General features: G+C 43.4%; 1 protein-coding gene across 1 annotated transcript in view; it reads right to left on the bottom strand.

The window, feature by feature from the left end:
* Positions 1-11,372: 11,372 nt before the first annotated feature.
* Positions 11,373-20,237, bottom strand: part of CACUL1 (CDK2 associated cullin domain 1) — a 70,604-nt gene continuing 61,739 nt past the window's right edge. Inside the window, exons 8-9 of the mRNA XM_043475315.1 lie at positions 16,723-16,766; positions 11,373-16,298 (exon numbers count right to left, since the gene is read on the bottom strand). Of these exons, the coding sequence (XP_043331250.1) occupies positions 16,258-16,298; positions 16,723-16,766 (85 nt within the window). The 3' untranslated portion in view covers positions 11,373-16,257. The remainder of the gene's footprint in view (positions 16,299-16,722; positions 16,767-20,237) is intronic.

Below are 20,237 nucleotides of genomic sequence, written 5' to 3'. Positions count from 1 at the left end.
GCTGCTTCCCCGACGCCCACCCTCATCTCTCCGTGTTTCTGAGCAGACGGAGGGGGAAAGGGGGGCCCCAACTCTGCTCCCAGCCCTAAGCCTCCCAACTCTCCCTCCTAGGGGCAGAGCGCGGTTCACTTCCTCCCTCACTCCTGGCCCCACCAGACTCCTTGCTTGGAAAGAGGCTGCCTGCCATTCGGTTAATTCAACCCCTGTGTTATTCATCACATCTTTAACTGCCCATCAGGACCGGTTAGGCCAGGATGAGACTGCCAAGGTGGTCGTGGAGAGTTAATAGCATTCCAGTTGCCAAATAGTCCAGTCTGAACAGCATTTCAGAGGTAAATGATCAGTTTCTAGTGAGGGTCCTAAAATGCTGAGGTGGTTCAGAGCCTCATTCTCGAGCTGGGGTCTGCAGTGTGATCCGGGACTGAAATCATAGCCCTTGGGGACAGACCCAGATTGGACCACAGCTCTATCCCCGAGTAGCTGTTGTGCTTAGTCGTGCTTCATCCCTCAGTTGTGTCCGACTCTTTGTGACCCCATGGTCTGTAGCCCGCCAAGCTCTTCTGTCCATGAGGATTCTCCAGGCAAGAATACTGGAGTGGGTTGCCATGCCCTCCTCCAGGGGATCTTCCCAATCCTGGGATCGAACCCTGGTCTCCTGCACTGCAGGTGGATTCTTCACTGTCTGAGCCAGCAGGGAAGCCCTAGTAGCTGAGGGACTTTAAATAAGTTGCTGACTATCTTTGAACACCACTTATCCCATCTGTAAAATGGGGCTGAAAATGCTCATAGCTCCCTCCTGAAGAGTCTTGAGGATTAAATGCCACAGTGTATATAACATGCTTCACCCATGGCCTGACAATGCTCAAGTTCAATAATTGAAAGCCACTGATTCTGCCCAAGGCCTTCCTTCCCTCACCCGCAGCCTTGGACGCCGAGGCACGAAGCTAATAAGATGGAGACGTCTCAGACTACCATGGAGACTGTCTAATCTAATCTGTAGAGGCTGCTGTGTGGCTGTTTATTGAGTTAAAAGAAAATAGGAGTCTAATTTCAGCCCAAAGAAGAGAAAGCTACATGACAACTAGAGTAATGGGCTCTGGCTAGACAGCTTGATAGTAACTGATGATGTTTCCAGCATTTACTACATGGTAACTGCTTTCCCTTAAAGGAAAAAAGTCATTTAAATTGACTACAATTGTAGCTGCTGTTTTCCCAATATGATTACTAGCCCCACTTCTAATACAAGCCCAGTGTATCTGTAGATGGGGAAACGATAGTCACATCTCTAAGGGGCTGAAGCTGAACTGTCTGCCTCCCTGGAACCAGGCTCCTTCCTAACAAACACCTGGTTCTGAGCATCAGCAGGAAAACTCAATGGCAGCAGACACAGCACCGGTTCTTGCAGCTCTGCGTCTCCCCTGGGAAAAGGGACAGATGATGTGGCCCCAAGCAGCCCTCCAAGGTCACCCTTGGAGGGAGCGGACGCCACAGTACTGCCATGCCAGGCGCCGCTGTGCCCAGATGCTGGGGGGTGCAGTGTCAGGAGGGGATGGCCCTGGGCTAAAGACGAGGGGACCTGGGTTTATCGCCAGCTGGCTCCCCTGGGCTGCTGCCTAACAGAAGCGGCTCTGGAGCCAGACAGCCCTGGTCTGGACGAGGTCTGGGCCTCATGCAGACAGCAGGGATACAGTAGCGGGCTGAGGACATGTGACACAAAGTGTGCAAAGTGTGCCAAGTGCCTGACACGCTGCTTGGCTCAAAGCAAGGCTCGCTAAGGGAGGCTTATTCCTAAATGGCCTCATCTTGAGAACAGACACTGAGGCCTTCAATTCAGCGTCCTGCTCAGGACACGTTGGGGCTGGGGGGCCCGTGGGGGCCCCCTCCAGATCCTGCCAGGCACGCAATGAGAGGGCCTTAGAGCCTGTGTGTGGGGGGACATGGCGCCTGTCGCCTGCCCCCTCCCGCCCCCGCCAGCCTGGCTCCCACCGCCCCAGAACATCTCCTGTGTTCTCTAGGCCCAGGGGCCACCCCAGCCCAGCATCTCAGGTTGTCCCTGGGAGCTCAGAAATGCTGTGATAGAAATACACCTACTGCTACATGGAGATTGAAAATGTGTTTTTCACGCTGTCAGGCAGTAGGGCAAAAGCAATTTACAAATGGTCAGCTGCAGGAGAGCTGCGGCTGGAAGTGTTTGGTGGTTTATCAAACACTGCCGACCAGGGCTACGAGACACACAGTGCCCGGACAAGGCTGGGGTGAGCGTGCAACTGGGTTTCTCTGCAGGGGGGTGACCAAGGATGCGGGCTCTTAGGATCGGCGTGCCTGGTTACTCCACGCTGGGGACCTTGGCTTTGGGATCAACTGAGCATCCCCCATTTCTACCCAGAGAGAAAATGCAGGGAAGAAAATTGTAGACTCCATCTTTTAAATGTATTTGGTACTGAAAGTGTGTGGGGGGTTCAGCGAGCACCGCTCAAAAGCCAATAAACAGGCCAGGTTGGTGGAAAGGGAAGTTTGCTTTATTTCAGATGCCTGCAACAGAGGGGGTGGTGGTGGGATGGCAGACATCTGTTCAAAGGCCAACTCCCCCCACCCCGCTCCACCCTCCCCCACCCCGCTCCACCCTCCCCCACCCCGCTCCACCACCAAACCGGCAACCAATAGGACAAAAGCTTTTATAGACAGAAGGGGCTACACACAGAAACAACACAGTCAACTCTGAACTAATTGTTCAGATTGGTCATCGGTGGTCTGACCAGCATTATCCTGGTTGTTTTAGGTACAGTTAACCTTCAGTTCCTTCAGATGAAAGTGAAACCTTCAGATGAAAGTGAAAGAGGAGAGTGAAAAAGTTGGCTTAAAGCTCAACATTCAGAAAACTAAGATCATGGCATCCGGTCCCATCACTTCATGGCAAATAGATGGAGAAACAGTGGCTGATTTATTTTTCTGGGCTCCAAAATCACTGCAGATGGTGATTGCAGCCAGGAAATTAAAAGATGCTTACTCCTTGGAAGGAAAGTTATGACCAACCTAGACAGCATACTAAAAAGCAGAGACATTACTTTGCCAACAAAGGTCCGTCTAAGGCTATGGTTTTTCCAGTGCTCATGTATGGATGTGAGAGTTGGACTATAAAGAAAGCTGAGAGCCGAAGAATTGACGCTTTTGAACTGTGGTGTTGGAGAAGACTCTTGAGAGTCCCTTGGACTTCAAGGAGATCCAACCAGTACATCCTAAAGATCAGTCCTGGGTGTTCATTGGAAGGACTGATGCTGAAGCTGAAACTCCCATACTTTGGCCACCTGATGAGAAGAGCTGACTCATTGGAAAAGACCCTGATGCTGGGAAAGACTGAGGGCAGGAGGAGAAGGGGACGACAGAGGATGAGATGGTAGGATGGCATCACTGACTCAATGGACATGAGTTTGAGTAAACTCCGGGAGTTGGTGATGGACAGGGAGGCCTGGTGTGCTGCAGTCCATGGGGTTGCAAAGAGTCAGACATGACAGAGCGACTGAACTAACTTGAGAAAGAACTAAAGGTCCTTGACTATGCTTAATGACTACATCATTATTATTTGGTGTCCTTTGTTTTCGTTTCTGCATTTCTCACTTCTCTGATTAAACTTATTCTTTGACTAAAGTTTGCCACAAAAGGCAGCTGAGGACATGGTAGGGGGGCAGGACAAGGACCATAGGGTCCTGCTCCATTTCATATTATTTGTTCACCACTTTGTTTCAGAAAAGCTCCAAAGTGGGTAACAAAGACCCTGTTTATAGAAAAGGGATCACAGAGATCACCCAAGAGATCTTCTGGGGGCCTTAGGACACTTGGGCTGCAGGTAGCAAACACTGACCTTCACCCCTTATGGTGAAGGAAGTGTCACCAAGTGCATGGCAGAGCTAGCCTTTGAAGGAACAGGAGCCTGGCGGCTCCAGGATTTCAGCAGGCAAATCCCAGCCCAGTCCCTGGGGCCTCTTACAGGCTTCAGAAGGCTCTGCTCAAAACTCCATCTCCAGGGGAGAAAGCTGATTGGCTCAGGTAATACGCCCATCCAAACAAAGGCTGAGGAAGGCAGGACAGTTTCACCAGCCCTGTCCAAACTGTGTTGAATATGGAGGAGCAATTCTTTAAATTATTTGCAGAAGGAGATGGGTTTCATAGCAGAGCAAACCAAGGCTCAGAGAGCTGAAGTGACCTGCAGGGGGACACACGACACATAGGGCCAGGAGTTACTGACCCCAAATGCATCTCTGAGTGAAGAGCTTATGTTATCTGTATGGCCCCACATGGCCTCTCAGAAGTCCTGATCCACATCTGTTCTTGCCTTCTAGCTTCTGGGTCTCCAGGTCCCCATGTCTCCTGCCTGAAAGGGCTCACGCTGGGCCCTGGCCTGAGATGGCCTGATGAGACTGGCAAGTCTTGACTCTTACAATTGCTTTCACATCAACCCACCCCCAAGCACTGCCTTGCACCTGATTTTCCCACTTCTCCTTCCAAGACCCCCTTGCACCCCTAATAAGATGGCACCCCACAGTCAGAAAGCCCATCCATACCTGCTTCTTCTCTTTGATCTCCTTTCGTGTATTAGCAGATGGTTCTGGTACCTTTAATTTTCTTGCTGTCCTTGTAGCTCTGACACGGTTCCCCCTTCACACTGCCGCCTTGGATTAGCTTGATTTAGCATGACTTTCAGTAGACTGGAGAACTCCATGTCTGTGGAACTTGGGAGGGTCTGACTAACCATGTTATCCTTAGGAAAGCCTGAGAGCAGAGAGCACAGGAACCCAGAAGGGAGGGCCCCTGTAGTGCCCAGGGACAGCCCCACTGGTTGACTGCACGCCAAGGACTTCAACTGCTCCTCCATCCAAGCTTCCTCTGATGGGTTGCAATGACATTTTCTCCAAATGTCAATCCAATTCTCTAACCCTGATTGGAAGCCAACATATACAATCAACTACGGCAAGAGGAGCTATGAAGGAAACACGTGATTCACATGAGAGCTTGTTAAGCTCAGACCCTCCAATTTAAGGATGAACATTTTTATCCACTTCAAAACAGACTTTTGATGACAGAGCTGAGAAATGAGCCACCAGCCCCAATAGCTATGTGTTCACTGGAATCACCGTGGTTCTCTGTATGGCTTCTACAGAGGAATAAGGTCCCCTTATAATTCTGAGAATCCCATGGGATTAAAAACAAAATCAAAAACTTTCTTGGGGAAACAGTTTTAGATTTACATACCAAGAGTTGCAAAGACAGGACAGTGTTTCTGTAAATCCTTCCCCCAATTTCCCCCAGTTTAAACTTCAGGTAACCATGGTACGAGCTTCCCCAATAGCTCAGCAAGTAAAGAAACCACCTGCAATGCAGGAAACATAGGAGACATGGGTTTGATCCCTGGAAGACGAAAGGGCAACCCATTCCAGTATTCTTGTCTGAAAACCCCAAGGAAAGAGAAGCGTGGTGGACTACAGTCCACAGGGTCACAAAGGGTTGGACACAACTAAGCACACAATTTGATTGACAACCATGGTACATTTCTCGAAACGAAGAAGTCATCAGAGCAATGCTATGCCTCAGATTTTATCCAGATTTCTCCACTTATTTTTTAAATCCCAGGATGCCAAATGGCACTTTGTCACTATGACTCTGTACTTAGCTTCACCTATCACAAGTATTTGGTTTTCCCTGGTTTTTCATGACCTTGACACCTGTGAAGAGGGGCAGTCAGGTGTCCTGGAGAAAATCCCCCTCTTGTCTGACACCACAGAGGTGAAGTGTCCTTCTCAGGGCATTGTATTGGGGGTAGGATACCACGTGACTCATGGTTGCAATGTGAACCATAACCACTTGATTAAGGGGCTGCCCTCAGGTTTCTCTGTGATAAGAAACTTCTTCCATACTCAGAAGCCAGTCACTGAGTCCAGCCCATATCCAGGGGGAGTGTAATTAAGCTCCACCTCCCGAAGGCAGATCAGAGTTTCTATAGATGTGCTCAGTTCAGTCGCTCAGTCGTGTCCGACTCTTTGCGACCCCATGAATCGCAGCACGCCAGGCCTCCCTATCCATCACCAACTCCCGGAGTTTACTCAAACTCATGCCCATCGAGTTGGTGATGCCATCCAGCCATTTCATCCTCTGTCGTCCCCTTCTCCTCCTGCCCCCAATCCCTCCCAGCATCAGGGTCTTTTCCAATGACTCAACTCTTCGCATGAGGTGGCCACATTAATACCACATTAATAAATATCTGGAGAGTGAGACAACTTTTGAGTTTATGCAACTATCCTATTTCTCCTTCAACAACTTCCATGTAGCATTCATCAGTAGATCATGTCTGTAGCAATTATTACTGTGGTTTTCTAATGGGACTATTTCCCCATGCATGCGTGCATGCATGCAGCTTAGTAGTGTCCGACTGTTTGAGACTGTGGCCTGCCAGGCTCCTCTGTCCATGGAATTTTCCAGGCAAAAAGACTGGAGTGGGCTGGAATTTCCTTCTCCAGGGGATCTTCCTGATTCAGGGATTGAATCCGCAAAGCCTACATTTCCTGCGTCGGCAGGTGAACTCAACCACTGCACCACCTGGGAGGCCTCACTCCCCCAATACTGGTTAAAAAAGTGATACATTCTGAAAGGAGCAGTGGCATTTCACAATGCTGACAATGTTGGACACCATTCTCTTCTTGAAAACTGTGGTCTGAGCGCCCCCACAAGGCAATCGGACTTAGACTTGATCTTACATGAGAGCATCTTCACAACAGTTTATGAGATGTGTGTGTGCATCCATACCCTGTTGTGTCTGAGGCTCTTTAGTTGTGTCTGACTCCTTGCGACCCCATGGACTGTAGCCTGCCAGGCTCCTCTGTCCATGGGATTATTGCTATTGCAGCAAGAATACTAGAGTGAGTTGCCATTTCCTTCTCCAGAGGATCTTCTGGACCCAGGAATCTAAGCCAAGTCTCCTGTGGCTCCTGCATTGGCAGGCGGACGCTTTACCACTGAACCACCTGAGTAGCCCTATTTTCTGAGATGGAGAAATTTAAATCCCAGAAGAGGTTTGTTGGTTATCTCACAGTAACATTTGAAAAAGTATTGTCAGTATTAAATATGTTCTTAATTTTTTTAGTGATAAAAACACAGATGTTTGCAATTTGCCAACCTTTCTTGTGGTGACAAGTGCCTGTCAATAATGCAATCACGAAGGTATTTTAAAAACAAAAAAGACAGACTTTATCCAACCCTTCAAAGTAAAGATGCTATACTGAGTAAGAAAGTTGCTACTTTTTCTAAAGAAATTAATGTTAAGAGCATCTCAAAAATGGCTAGACATGATTCCAGCTTCATGAAAATGTGTTGTCCAAAATTGGTCACCAATAAAACCTCTTATAAGAGCACACTCAAACTTGGGAACTAAAATTCAAAAGTGAGTTTCAATAGCTCTTCAACCCATTTGTTAATAATAAAAATACCACACTCACAATTATTGAGCAAGAACAAGTTAGGGACAGTGAGACAGATGGAAATTTATTACAAAGATTTCAACAAACACTTTAAGACTAGTAGATGGAACTGAAAACAGTATTGTTTTTCAGAAAGCCAAGGCATCTGGATCCATAGATTCCCTGGATCCACATCTTAATGAAGTTTTTTTTTTTCTGCCCCCCACCCCAGCTACAATAGCCATAAGAACTCAGCATTAAAATAAACTTACCTTAGAATCACACATTGTTTTTATTGTGAAGTGTTAAAACTAGGAGTTTCAAAAATAATGAAGCATTTTTAATAATATGGCTCTTACTAAACTTTTCAGAAAGAGTAAAGGGTTTTTTCTGTTTTAACCACAATACACACAAAAAGTATTTTAAAACATTTTCACCTCATCTTTTTTCTCATCTATTTTTTGTCTTATGTGTATTAGTATAGTACACAATTTAAAAATATATACGTATGTACAAATGCTGGGTCAGTGCTCTACATAGTGTAGTTGGGTGATTGATTTACACAGGGTTCTGTTTTCAGACCATTGCTTACATTCATAGAACAAACGTCTCCCACCTCAAGAAAATATAAATGGTATTGTCTTCAGTTTTTATAACTTTTAACTTCGTTCATTTTTAGTCCATCTGGAATTTCTTTTTGGTGAAGTGTATGACTGAATTTTCACCAGCTGTATCAGCACTTTCCACTGAATAATGTCATGATCAGAACCATTTTAAATACCCATCTTTAACATGCTTAAAAGCACTTGAGTCTCTATTTTAAACCATCTTCCATTAACTTGTCTTTTGACACCAGTGTAAAAATGTAATTGCCATTGTAAAAAAAGTGATTTTTGGTACAAGTTCCTCTTCTTTCCCCCCTTTCAATGAAGATTTTATTTTCATCTGTTCATACTTTCACACAAATTTTTTATTTATACTTAAAATACTTTTTGGTGTTTGGATTAGCTTTGCACTGAATTTAGATATTAATTCAAGAACTGACATGTTTACTAAGATCAAAATGTTCCTATTCTCAACTGCTTATAAGCCAGTGTTCCTCTCTGTTCTCACTTCCCCTTTACCCCACCTTCAAGGAGACCATGGTCTTGAAAAGTGAAAGTCGCTCAGTTGTGTCAGACTCTGAGACCCCATGTACTAACAATCCATGGAATTCTCCAGGCTAGAATACTGGAGTAGGTAGCCTTTCCCTTCTCCAGGGGATCTTTTCAACGCAGGGATCAAACCCAGGTCTCCTGCATTGCAGGCGGATTCTTTACCAGCTGAGCCACAAGAGAAACCCAAGAATACTGGAGTGGGTAGCCTATCCCTTCTCTAGCATTTTCCCAACCCAGGAATTGAACCGAGGTCTCCTGCATTTAAGGGAGATTCTTTACCAACTGAGCTATCAGGGAAGCCCCATGGTCTATAAATGTTAATTCTCTTTCTTTAGTTTTACTACTTATGAATCTCTACACAATGTACTGTTTTTCCTGGTTATGAACTTTGTATAAAGGTAATCAGGCTGACTATACTCTTCCGATTTGCCTCTTTTTAACTCAGTGTGGTTTCTGAGACTTACCCAGGTTGATGCACAAATCTGTGTGCTGCACTTAGGACTCCACAGATCCCACTGCACACACACAGTTCATCTCTTCATTTCCCTGTAGATGGGCAGCTGGCTCTCTTTTCCTCCTTTTTCCTCCTGTTGTTACTACAAACACTGCTTGTTGTGACCATTCCTGGACATGTTTCCTGGGTATTCACATCAGACGTGATTTTCTCTAAGATAAACCCAATGTTCAACTTCACTAGCTAATACTGTTTTCCAAAGTGGTAGTACTGACTTACACGCAGAGTAGCAGATGAAGATCCTGTTGTCGCAACCTCTGCAATTTTTAGTATTTTCTGACCCCGCCCTGCCTTTTAAAATTGTAGTTGACTTACAATGTTGCATTAATTTCTGCTGTGCAGCGAAGTGACTCAGCTATACATATATACATTCTTTTCCACTAGGTTTACCCCAGGACACTGAATTAAGTTCCGGGTGCTACACAGTAGTGCCTTGTTGTTTATCTATCTTATATATAGTAGTTTGCATTTGCTAATCCCAAGCTTCTAATTCCCCCCCCCCCCCCCCCCCCCCCCGCTTACCAACTTTTTAATTGTTGCCAATACGGGGACTGCTGCTGCTTCTAAGTTACTTCAGTTGTGTCCGACTCTGTGCGACCCCATAGACGGCAGCCCACCCATCTCCCCCGTCCCTGGGATTCTCCAGGCAAGAACACTGGAGTGGGTTGCCATTCCCTTCTCCAATGCAGTAAAGTGAAAAGTGGAAGTGAAGTGGCTCAGTCATGCCTGACTCGTAGCGACCCCATGGACTGCAGCCTACCAGGCTCCTCCGTCCATGGGATTTTCCAGGCAAGAGTCCTGGACTGGGGTGCCGTTGCCTTCTCCCATACGGGGACTAGAAACTGGTATTACGGCTTCAATGTGTCTCCTGATTACTGGTAAGGCTTGACATTTTTTCAAGTTTATGAGCCATTTCTGGTTCTTCTGTGAAATGCCTACTTGTGAATTTTGCCCAATTCTCTCCTGAGTTGTCGCTTTCTTACTGATATACATTCAGGTGCTTTTTAACAATTATGTACACATCATGATTATCTGTATCTTGTTCCAGTTTGGCTTTGCTTTTTCATTCTGTGGCATGTTTGGTAAACAAAAGTAGTTATTATTAGTACAACCAAATTATTTCTCTCTTAACTAATGGTTTGCACCTTTTTCCCTTCCCCCTAAAGTCATAAAAAATATTCTTCTATATCATCTTCTAAGTTTTACAGTTTTAACTTTAATCCAGTAAATCTTTAATCCACTTTGGACTGACTTTTGTATCTGGTGAAAGGTTGAACTCCAATTCACTTTTTTTCCTCTGTGAAAAATTACTGAAGCCCCATTTAAGAAATAATCCATCCTCCTCCTCATTGATCTGCAATGACTACCTTTAACAAAATTTGGTTCTGGAACATGAGTGGGTCAGTTTCTGAGCTCTTTATTCCTGTCCATTCATCTACTTATCATCTCTGTGCCAACTCCACAGAGTTTTAAGCACTCACTGTATTTCACAGTAAGGGTCATACTCCGGTAATCCTAGCTCTCCTCACACCTCACCTTCTTTATGAGTATCTTCGATATCTGTGGTCCTTTGTTCTTCCACTTAAATATTAGGATCAACTGGGATTTTTCTGTTGAAATTACTTTAATCTACTAACATTCGGAGAAAGAGTTGAGACTGAGATGATCTTACCAACCACTGTCTATTTATGTCAACAAAAGTGCTTTTTAAAAATTATCAATTTCTCATTAAAAGGCTTATATAGCTTTTATTAAGATTTTTAGGTACTTTGTGACTTTTCTGTTCCTAGTATAAATTCTATTTCTTAACAATATTTAAAAAATTTACAGACATTACTGCTTGTGGTTGCTGCGTGAAAATGTAATTGACATTTGCATATTGATTGTGTTCCAGCAACCCTGATAAACTCACAAGGCTACTAATCTGCCTTGTAGATATTTTGGATTTTCACAGACAATCTGATCACACGTTAATCTGTTGATGGACGGGTCACATTAACTGACTTCCTAACGTTAACCAATTTGCATTCCTGAGATAAATCCAATTTGGTCATCTCTGATCACCATCATCACATACACACACTCACACTGGTGTGGGGGTCAGGATGGCCCCTCATGCTGCAGGCTAATGAATGTGGTAGAATACCGAGTGTCATTATCATTTAGGAAGCATCATGAATGTCCTATAAGCAAAACCATACATTCTGTATTAAGACAAAGTTCCAGTAAACCAGGTGTCAACATAACAAGGCCAAGCACATCTGTACAAGATTTATTTCATTAACCACAATGTTTTAGAGTGATGGTATACACCCTAATACAGAAGGAGTGATTCAGAATCCATCAAGAGTTAAAGGTCAGAGCCAAAGTCAGTGGCTCTGAATCCCCAGTCAATAAGAGTTTCATCCACCATTTTGTTCTTCTTGGATTCATAAAAGAGCTGATGTACAGAACACCCTGTTCTAAGCTCCACCATGCTTTCTGACAAACAAGGACCGCCAGGAACTAGACTTCATCGCTTCATCCTTGCTCTGGCTATGCTGGTGGGTGGCAAAAGCCTTTTGTCTGCATCTGGCCTCCCATTTACTCTCAAGCATTCCTGTCTCCAGTCATAACTCCCCACATCACATGTGAACAACTTCTCCTGAATTGCATGGCTGTAATATTGACAAACAGGGCTAATGAGAGCAATTAAATTGCCAACTGTTGAACAAGACATACCCTTTGAAGAGAACAGCCACAGTCTTATTGCATTTAGTACATAGTCACAACATTGAAATGACATTTGAGAATCAATACAAAATATTTATTTTTTTCAAACCACAGAATTCACCTCAGAGCCACACTATCAATTTCCCAGAATTATAAGCCAATAACACATTGCATTTCTAAACAATGCAATCCAACCAGAAATGAAGATAATTTCAAATCAACAGGGGTACAATATACCCTACGGTCCTATAAGAATGTACCTCTGATTAGCATTTTCTTTAATTCTCCCGCAGCCACTCCACCAACATAAGCAGAAATAGTATAGGTACATGTGCCATTTGGCTCTGGAAAGAGGTTCAAAATGAGGTCTTGGCCAGTGGACATGGGAAAGTGTCAATGACTTAGTTAATGAACAGTGGGAACAGAAGAGGAATCATTTCCCTTGAAAAAAACAAAGGTCCTTTCACAGATCCTGGTGGCCAGAAACGGGCACATTTCAACTCGGTAAGGAAAATAACAGGAAAGCCATTTCTCCATGAATACCTATGACCTCTGTTTTACCTTCTGATAAACATAAATTCCATCTTATGCAATCTTAGTGAAAAGAGTAATCACAACTAAAAAGGTCCTTATAAATCTCTTCTAGGTGTATGTCAAGGGATTCATATTCTGATCTTAAATTTAAAGTCCCGTTAAGAGGTCTAAAGTGGATTAAAGTCAACATAATACTCTGAAGCTCAGTAAGATACCATAAAAAAAAAAAAAAAAATCCAAACAATGACTGGATAACTAATGCAGGGGATCTGTTTTGTTTTTTAATTGTGAAGTTTTTTAATAACCCAGATTAGTGTATATTCATAGAACAATGTTATCTAATACTAGCTGCTTATTGGACAATTGAATTTTAGCTCAAGGATAATGCCTCGTGTAATAATCATGGAAATAATAAACTGCAATAAAAAAGAAAAAACACAGAGAAGAAAACAGAGCCAGTTTCAATGAGAAGACAAGATCTGAAGGGTGACCCTGGGAGATTAACCAGCTTCTTTAAATACTGCGACACAAGCGCTCCTGCTCACTTAGCTCCGGAAACCAACTGTGTTTGCAAGATCACCGTTACCTTTGCTTGTACCTGTACACAGACCATCACTCTAAAGGTATCCTTTTGTGCTGAAGAACTTTCAAATCCCTTGTTTGGTCGGTACAGAATATTATAGCGAGGTGATGCGTGTGCAAACTCTTCCTGAGGAATTCTTTGTGTGTGCAAATTTGCAACCTGACAGAAAGCGTGGCATGCAGCAAGAGGAGTGACGGGGTCCGGGGCTGTAGCCCTGGGGACGTCTGTGCGTGCAGCGTCATTGCCACAGCCCACTCTTCTGCAAGCTCACTTCCTCACACGCTGACTTTCATCCCGCACCTCGAAGGAAGGGAGGGGAACTGCCTCCAACTTGTAAAAGGGACAGGGGATGAAGTCACTTGTCCACAAAATTTAATAATGCACCACTCATGCACCCGGGTATTTGTCTCTTTTCACTAACTCCTATCTAAGAACTAGTAGATGAAGAGTCACACCACCAGGTTTTGCTCTCTGCCCCCCAGAAAACACAGCAGTCAGGTCAGGGTGCAGCTGTGATGAGAAGGATATAAGACAACACATACTGAAGCTTAATGCCAACTTTAAAATAAGTACTATCTCTCCAAACAATGATCACCTATTGATGTTAAGTGTCACCATTCCAAAGTGAGTGAACTGGCTTTCTCTGGAGGGTCCAGTTTCAGGCTGCATGTATACACTAGTCCGTTTGGCAAACCAACTGCATGTGTTGACTCATGAGATGATCAACCTGCTTTACAATTTTCTGTCTTTGATGATTTGGGCCCCATAAAAAGCCAGTGTTTAACTATGGTGTGTAAACTACATACTGTACTGGCAAGAAGAATACAAGTGAACACGCGAAGGAAATACTTTTAGGCAGACAGTACTTAGTCAATACAAAATGGAGGCATCTCTTACTTCTTCATTGCAGACTAAGAATTTTGTTAAGAATCCCAATTAAGTAAGTAAGGTCAATATTGACTTAAAGAAATAAGTTCTTCATACTGCATGGTACCTCAAAAGGCCAAGATGAGTAAGAACCAGGTTGAATGCACTGGGAGAAGCTGTTCCTCCAGTGCCTTCTGATCATAGCTTTGCACCATGAGGCCCTCACCCATAGCGAGCTGCAGCCACTGTGCAAAAATGTACAGAGAGACTAAATTCTGCAAACTTTACTCTGCCCACTTTGTTAACACACACAAAATAAAAAGAAGACAATACAAACTATTCCCCCATTAACTAAACAATGCAAAAAGCATCCAAAGATTTTAACGCCAATTCACATCCTAATGTGATGCTTTTATAGGGAAGGTTCCGTTGTTGGCCAAAGAATACTTCCTTCCCAGAAAAAGCATTTGGGTACATTACTAGGATAATGAAGCATTCATCCACATTTAACAAAACATTCCAATTTCATTCCTTTTCAGAAATATTATTATTAAAACTACTTGAGAGAATTTGGTTGCAGGTGTTACATTTATAAGCCTGCAGCAAGCAGTCCAATTGAGTCAAGTAAAATTTGAACTTCATGATAAAAGAGAATTCTTCCTTGACATTGGAATGTTATGATGTGGCAAATCAAACCGTACAGGGCACAATGAGAGCCTGTCAATAGTCTTAGCAGTTTCAGTGTTTATCAATACAATCCAAGGTGCTCACAGAATTAAAGGAGCACGCGTCAAAGTCGTCCTCAAAATCTACCAACTCTGGTTGATAAGTACTTAAAAAAATAAATCTGACAGCCTTTAACTTCTGCTTCTATGAATACAAATTTTACAAATAAAGGATTTCTATTCGGTGACTTGACTTGCTCCTGACACTACACTTCGAACTCACCCCGAGCCTGCTCCCCGCAAAAGGACCAAGTGAACTGGCAGAGGCAATTCTATGAACAACCTGCAAATCACAAGTGTGATAGTCAGTATCCCTGATATGTCTTCTTTTTTTGCCCGTAGTTCTCTGAAGAGATAAATTAGTCTGACATAGCCAACAAAGCCAAAGAGAGTCAAGCATATGCTCGATTTAGATTTACGCACAACTGAGAAAAAAAAATCTTCCCCTTGTCGCATCTATTTTCCTTTGCCTTTCAAAATCAATAGGGTAAGCTTCAGTCTTTTCTAAGGAACTAAACAGCACTGTGAGTGTGTGGAAACAGAAAATATAGCTTGGCCAGAGCTACCTTTTCTCTATGACACTCAAATATAATGTTCTAAAAGATACAGACTGCAGACTTTTTTTCTCAAGTACTTATCTCACCCATTTAAAACGAGACTGATCAGGAATCCCGCACTATTGATTGTTTGGATTTAATAACCGTATCTGCTTCCTAGAGCATCACAGGAACCAGCTTTGACCACTGGGTAATTCTCAACAGTATTAAAAAGGGAGCTTTAGTGCTAAAGGACTGCCCAACGCTAAACTAGCGTAATGGCAACACTACAGCAGCGGGGAGAGCCTGTTAAACGGCAGAGGAATGGAAATGTTCTACACGAGTTGGTCCCCAACATTTAACAAGAAAACACCACTGCGAGGCAGGGGGAAATCTGACCCGTGTGCAACATGTTTCTCTTTCCCCACTGATTTCAGAGTCCTGCTATGATGTCATACCCGACATCTTGGTGGGTCAGACTGTAATACCATCAGCTTTTTTGGGAAGCATTTGTGTTTCACAACATGGTCACAGAGCTGCAAAGTGCACAAAGCTCAAGGCACAGCGTAGAAAAGAGTTGTGAACTGATGGGGGTGGGGGGTGGGGAGAAGTTATATTGAAAGCAGAGTTAGCATTTTCCTGTAACAAGACTTTCTAATGCTAAACCAAGACCAACTCTTTTTTTTTAAGGGGGTCATTTTGGTTATGGGTGAAAAATACTGTATTTTGTAATGATCTGCTTGATTTTAAAGCAAAGACATCTTGATGTGTGAAACCAATATGCCAAAGTGCCAAGTCCACAAATGAACAAAACAAGTGCTTTAAAAAAGAAAAGATTCTTCTGCTCTTATATCTTTTGGAGGAAGCTGCTGATTTTGGCTGCCGGATCTCACTTAGCAATGGTCACTCTTCATGTGTGTTCCTCACAGAATCTGTAGATAAACTTGTTAGAAGATTGTCCCATTCCATTTCAAAATCATCCCCAAGTCTAGCAGCAACTGTTTTGTTTTGTTAGTTTGTTTTTTTTTAATTACAAACCCAAGTAAGAAGTCCAGCATCCTCTTCCAAGAAGAGCTTGGTGACACGGCTCCTGAGTGTCTGCGGGACCCCCGCTGTGCTCTGACCACAGTCTCTGCAGCTCCAGTGTCCTCTTCTCAGGAAGTAAAGTACATTCAATACATTCACTATCTGTACCCTCTAGAACTTGCACAGGCTGATGAGCTGTCTGAAAAAAAAAAAAAAAAACATTGGAAAAGGGAGAAGTAAAAACAGCACCCAGCATCTGATAAAGGTAGAAATCTGCTTATGTGACACATATTTCTCACCCCTCTCCCAAAAGCAGATCAGGAAAAAACCTCAAAACCATGTGGCTGTGAATGACAAGAAAGGGGACCATATCACCCGGAACTGAATCTGGACACTTATCTCATTCTAGTGGAGATGAAAGAACTGGCAGCCTCTTGACAACTGCCTGAGAACTACCACCAGCAACAGGGCTTCAGAGCTGCCATGGCTTACCCAACAGTCTGACCTTGACCATACACAGTGCCCTTGGAGACCACCATCAGGAACTCTGCAGATATCATTATAGCCAGGGGCTGCTTTACATCACAAAACCATCAAAGATGGTAAGGAGCATCATTACTTACTATAAGTCAACTCATCCCCAGCTCTCTTCCGGGACTGGTCACCTCTGGGGATAAGAAAAGAAGAAGTCAACAGAACTGACTGACATCTTCACACACCAAAGTAGAGGAGAAATGAATTAGCATCACTGATGATGGAAGTTGAGTAGGTTTTTCAATTTTAATATCCTATTTTAAAATTGACATTAAACTTGTAAACAGCAGCTGAGTCATTTATAACCTGAATATTTTTAGCTAAAAGGTGCTACCTTTTAAATATAGAAAGCTATTAAAGGAAGGAAGGATTATCTATAAAGATGGGTCCTAGAAACTGGTTCAGACTAAACTGTCTTTGAAGACAAATCTAGGCTCTATTAACAACATCCCTGGTGAACTGCATATAACAGGGCAAATTTCAACTATGAAATAGAATAAATTAAAATCTTCCCCTAAGAGTCCTATTATGGGATTGATAACTGTTTAAAGCTTTTGGAAAATCTCAGAAATCTTAATGAATACCCTTCTTGCAGACAGAACATGAACCTTTACATACAGTAACCAGTTCACCTTAAATACCTACAGAAATACCTAAAGACCTACAGAAGTTCGAGTTCCACTTAAGAGATAGGAAAATAAGAGTTCTATGCTATTTGTAAATCCTACTTTTGTCTCTGCAGTTTCTTAGACAATAACCCAGACAAATGACTAAAATGCCTAAATAATGAGTAATAATAACCAGTCCACTAGCTTTTTCTTCCTCAATCTCAGCAGCATTTACTCAGCTGACCTCCTCCTTCCTGAAACACTCCATGTTCTGCCCAATACTCTGTCCTTGGCCACTTTCTCTTCTTCTCCACGTATGTTCTCCTTAGTCTAGGAGAGTGGTCATACCAGTTCTGTGACTTGAAATATGATCCTTATGCGAACGGCTCCCAGAATCCTATCTCCAGCTCCGATTCCCTCCTGATACTTCGGTCTTGTGAGGCCCAGTGGTCTCATCGCCACTGTCACCTGGATGACTTCCATGTTCTGCAAATTTACCACGGCCAGAACGCATTCCACCCCCACGCCTTCCTCAATAAACTGCACCACCATCCGCCCAATTACTCAGGCCCCAAATCCTAGCTCATCCTTGATTCCTCTCTTTGCCTCACTCTGGAGCATTCTGTCTCAACACATAACCCAAAATCAACCACTGCTCGACCCCACGGCTACAAAGCCAATTCCAACCCACTTTCACCTTTCCCCTACACCACTGCAAGATCTTAGTATTAGTCCAGGCAAGAGCCAGAGCTATCTTATGTTAAAAGCATATATAAGATGACTTCATGTCTCTGAATAAAAGCCCTTCGGTAGCTTTCTATGACAGTTAAAAAAAAAAAAAAAACAACTCTAATTCAAATTTATTTTCCCAGCCCTGTGACTTATGGCTCTTATCTACCTCTCCACACCCATTTCCTCTCTCTGTTCACTATACTTCAGCCACTCTGGCTTTCTTTCTGTCCCTTGGACATGTTAGCACTTCTGCACTTTTCTCTATACTTGCAACACTCTTCTCCCAAGTTAGCCACATGGGTATCTCCTTACTGTTCAGCTGGAATTTTCCTCTTCAAGGGCATTACATCACCAAGTGAGGGGAACAGCCCCTCATGCATGCCCTGGTCAGGTACTCTATCCTACACTCCGTCTCTTTTTCTGTGTAGCACTCATTATTATTAGAAATAATTTGTTTACATGTTTGCTATTTATCTCCCAACAGCAGAGTATAAGCTCCATAAAAATAGGAACTCTGCCTGTCTTGTTTACCCAGTATCTAGAAGCAGTATCTAAGTGCAGAGTAGAAAAACGAAATATCTGCTGAATTAACAAATTAGTGCATAACTAATAAATAGCCTCCACAGATGGATTAAAATGCTAGCCTAAGTAATTATTTCATGTTTTTGTGTAATCTTCCAGATTACCAAACTTTCCCACTTTCTCTGGTTACGATCAAGACCAGAACAGAAACCTCCTGCTACGCTGGATGAGGAGTCTTAAGGACCAGAAGAAAGAGACCACACCAAATGGTCTCTGAAGGATTTTTCTCTTGACCGAGCATTTAGAGAAAAACCCAGCATGAACTAGGTTTAGACAGCCTAACAAATTCTAAACAGATCCACCCTAATGCTGCTTTTGAACACCTCTATTGTTAATATACTATTTGGCCAAAGCCAGCTGAGAATCTTACAGTACTATCATCACAGCTTTGTTGCTATTCAGTCACTAAGTCATGTCCGACTCTTTGCGACCTCATGGACTGCAGCACACCAGGTCTCCCTGTCCTTCAGTCTTTCCCAAGGTTTGTTCAAATTCATGTGCACTGAACTGGTGATGCTATATTACCATGTTATCCTCTGTTGCCCGCTTTCTCCTTTTGCCTTCAATCTTCCCCAGTATCAGGGTATTTTCCAAAGAGTCAGCTCTTTGCATCAGGTGGCCAAAGTATTGGGCTTTCAGCATCAATCCTTCCAATGAATATTCAGGACTGATTTCCTTTAAGATCGACTGGTTGGATCTCCTTGCTGTCCAAGGGACTCTCAAGAGTCTTCTCCAGCACCACAATTTCAAAAGCATCAATTATTTGGTGCTCAACCTTCTTTAAGGTTCAACTCTCACACCCACATGTGACTACTGCAAAAACCATAGGTTTAACTATACAGACCTTTGTTGGCAAAGTGAGGTCTCTGCTTTTTATCATGCTGTTCAGGTTTGTCACAGCTTTCTTTCCAAGGAGTAAGCATCTTTTAGTTTCACAGCTGCAGTCACCATGATTTAGGAGCCCAAGAAAATAAAATCTGTCCCTGTTTGCACTTTTCTCCCTTCTATTTGCCAGGAAGTGATGGGACTGAATGCCATGATCTTAGTTTTTTGCAGACTGAGCTTTAAACCAGCCTTTTCACTCTCCCCTTTCACCTTCATCAAGAGGTTTTTCAGTTCTTCACTTTTTGCCATTAGAGTGGTATCACCGGCATATTTTAGGTTATTGACATTTCTCCCACCAATTGTGATTACAGCTTGTGATTCATCCGGCCCAGCATTTCACATGATGTACTCTACATAAGCAGAGTGATAATATATAACCTAGATGTACTCCTTTGCCAATTTTGAACCCGTCCGTCGCTCCATGTCTGGTTCTAACTGTTGCTTCTTGACCTGCATACAGACTTCTCAGGAGACAAGTAAGGTGGTCTGGTATTCCCATCTTTTAAAGAATTTTCCAGTTTGTTGTGATCCACACAATCAAAGGCTTTAGTGTAGTCAATGAAGCAGAAGTAGATGTTTTCCTGGAATTCCCTTGCTTTTTCTGTGCTGTGCTTAGTCACTCAGTCATGTCCGACTCTTTGCGACCCCATGGACTATAGCTTGCCAGGCTCCTTCTGTCCATGGGGATTCTCCAAGCAAGAATACTGTGGAGTGGGTTGCCATGCCCTCCTCCAGGAGATGTTCCCAACCCAGGGATTGGACCCAGGTCTCCTGCATTGCAGGCGGATTCTTCACCA

The sequence above is a fragment of the Cervus canadensis genome, chromosome 8, assembly GCF_019320065.1.
Source record: "Cervus canadensis isolate Bull #8, Minnesota chromosome 8, ASM1932006v1, whole genome shotgun sequence".
In the NCBI taxonomy this organism is placed as follows: domain Eukaryota; kingdom Metazoa; phylum Chordata; class Mammalia; order Artiodactyla; family Cervidae; genus Cervus; species Cervus canadensis.
Note: the sequence above shows the minus strand (reverse complement) of the source record. Positions and strands in the feature narration are given on the sequence as shown.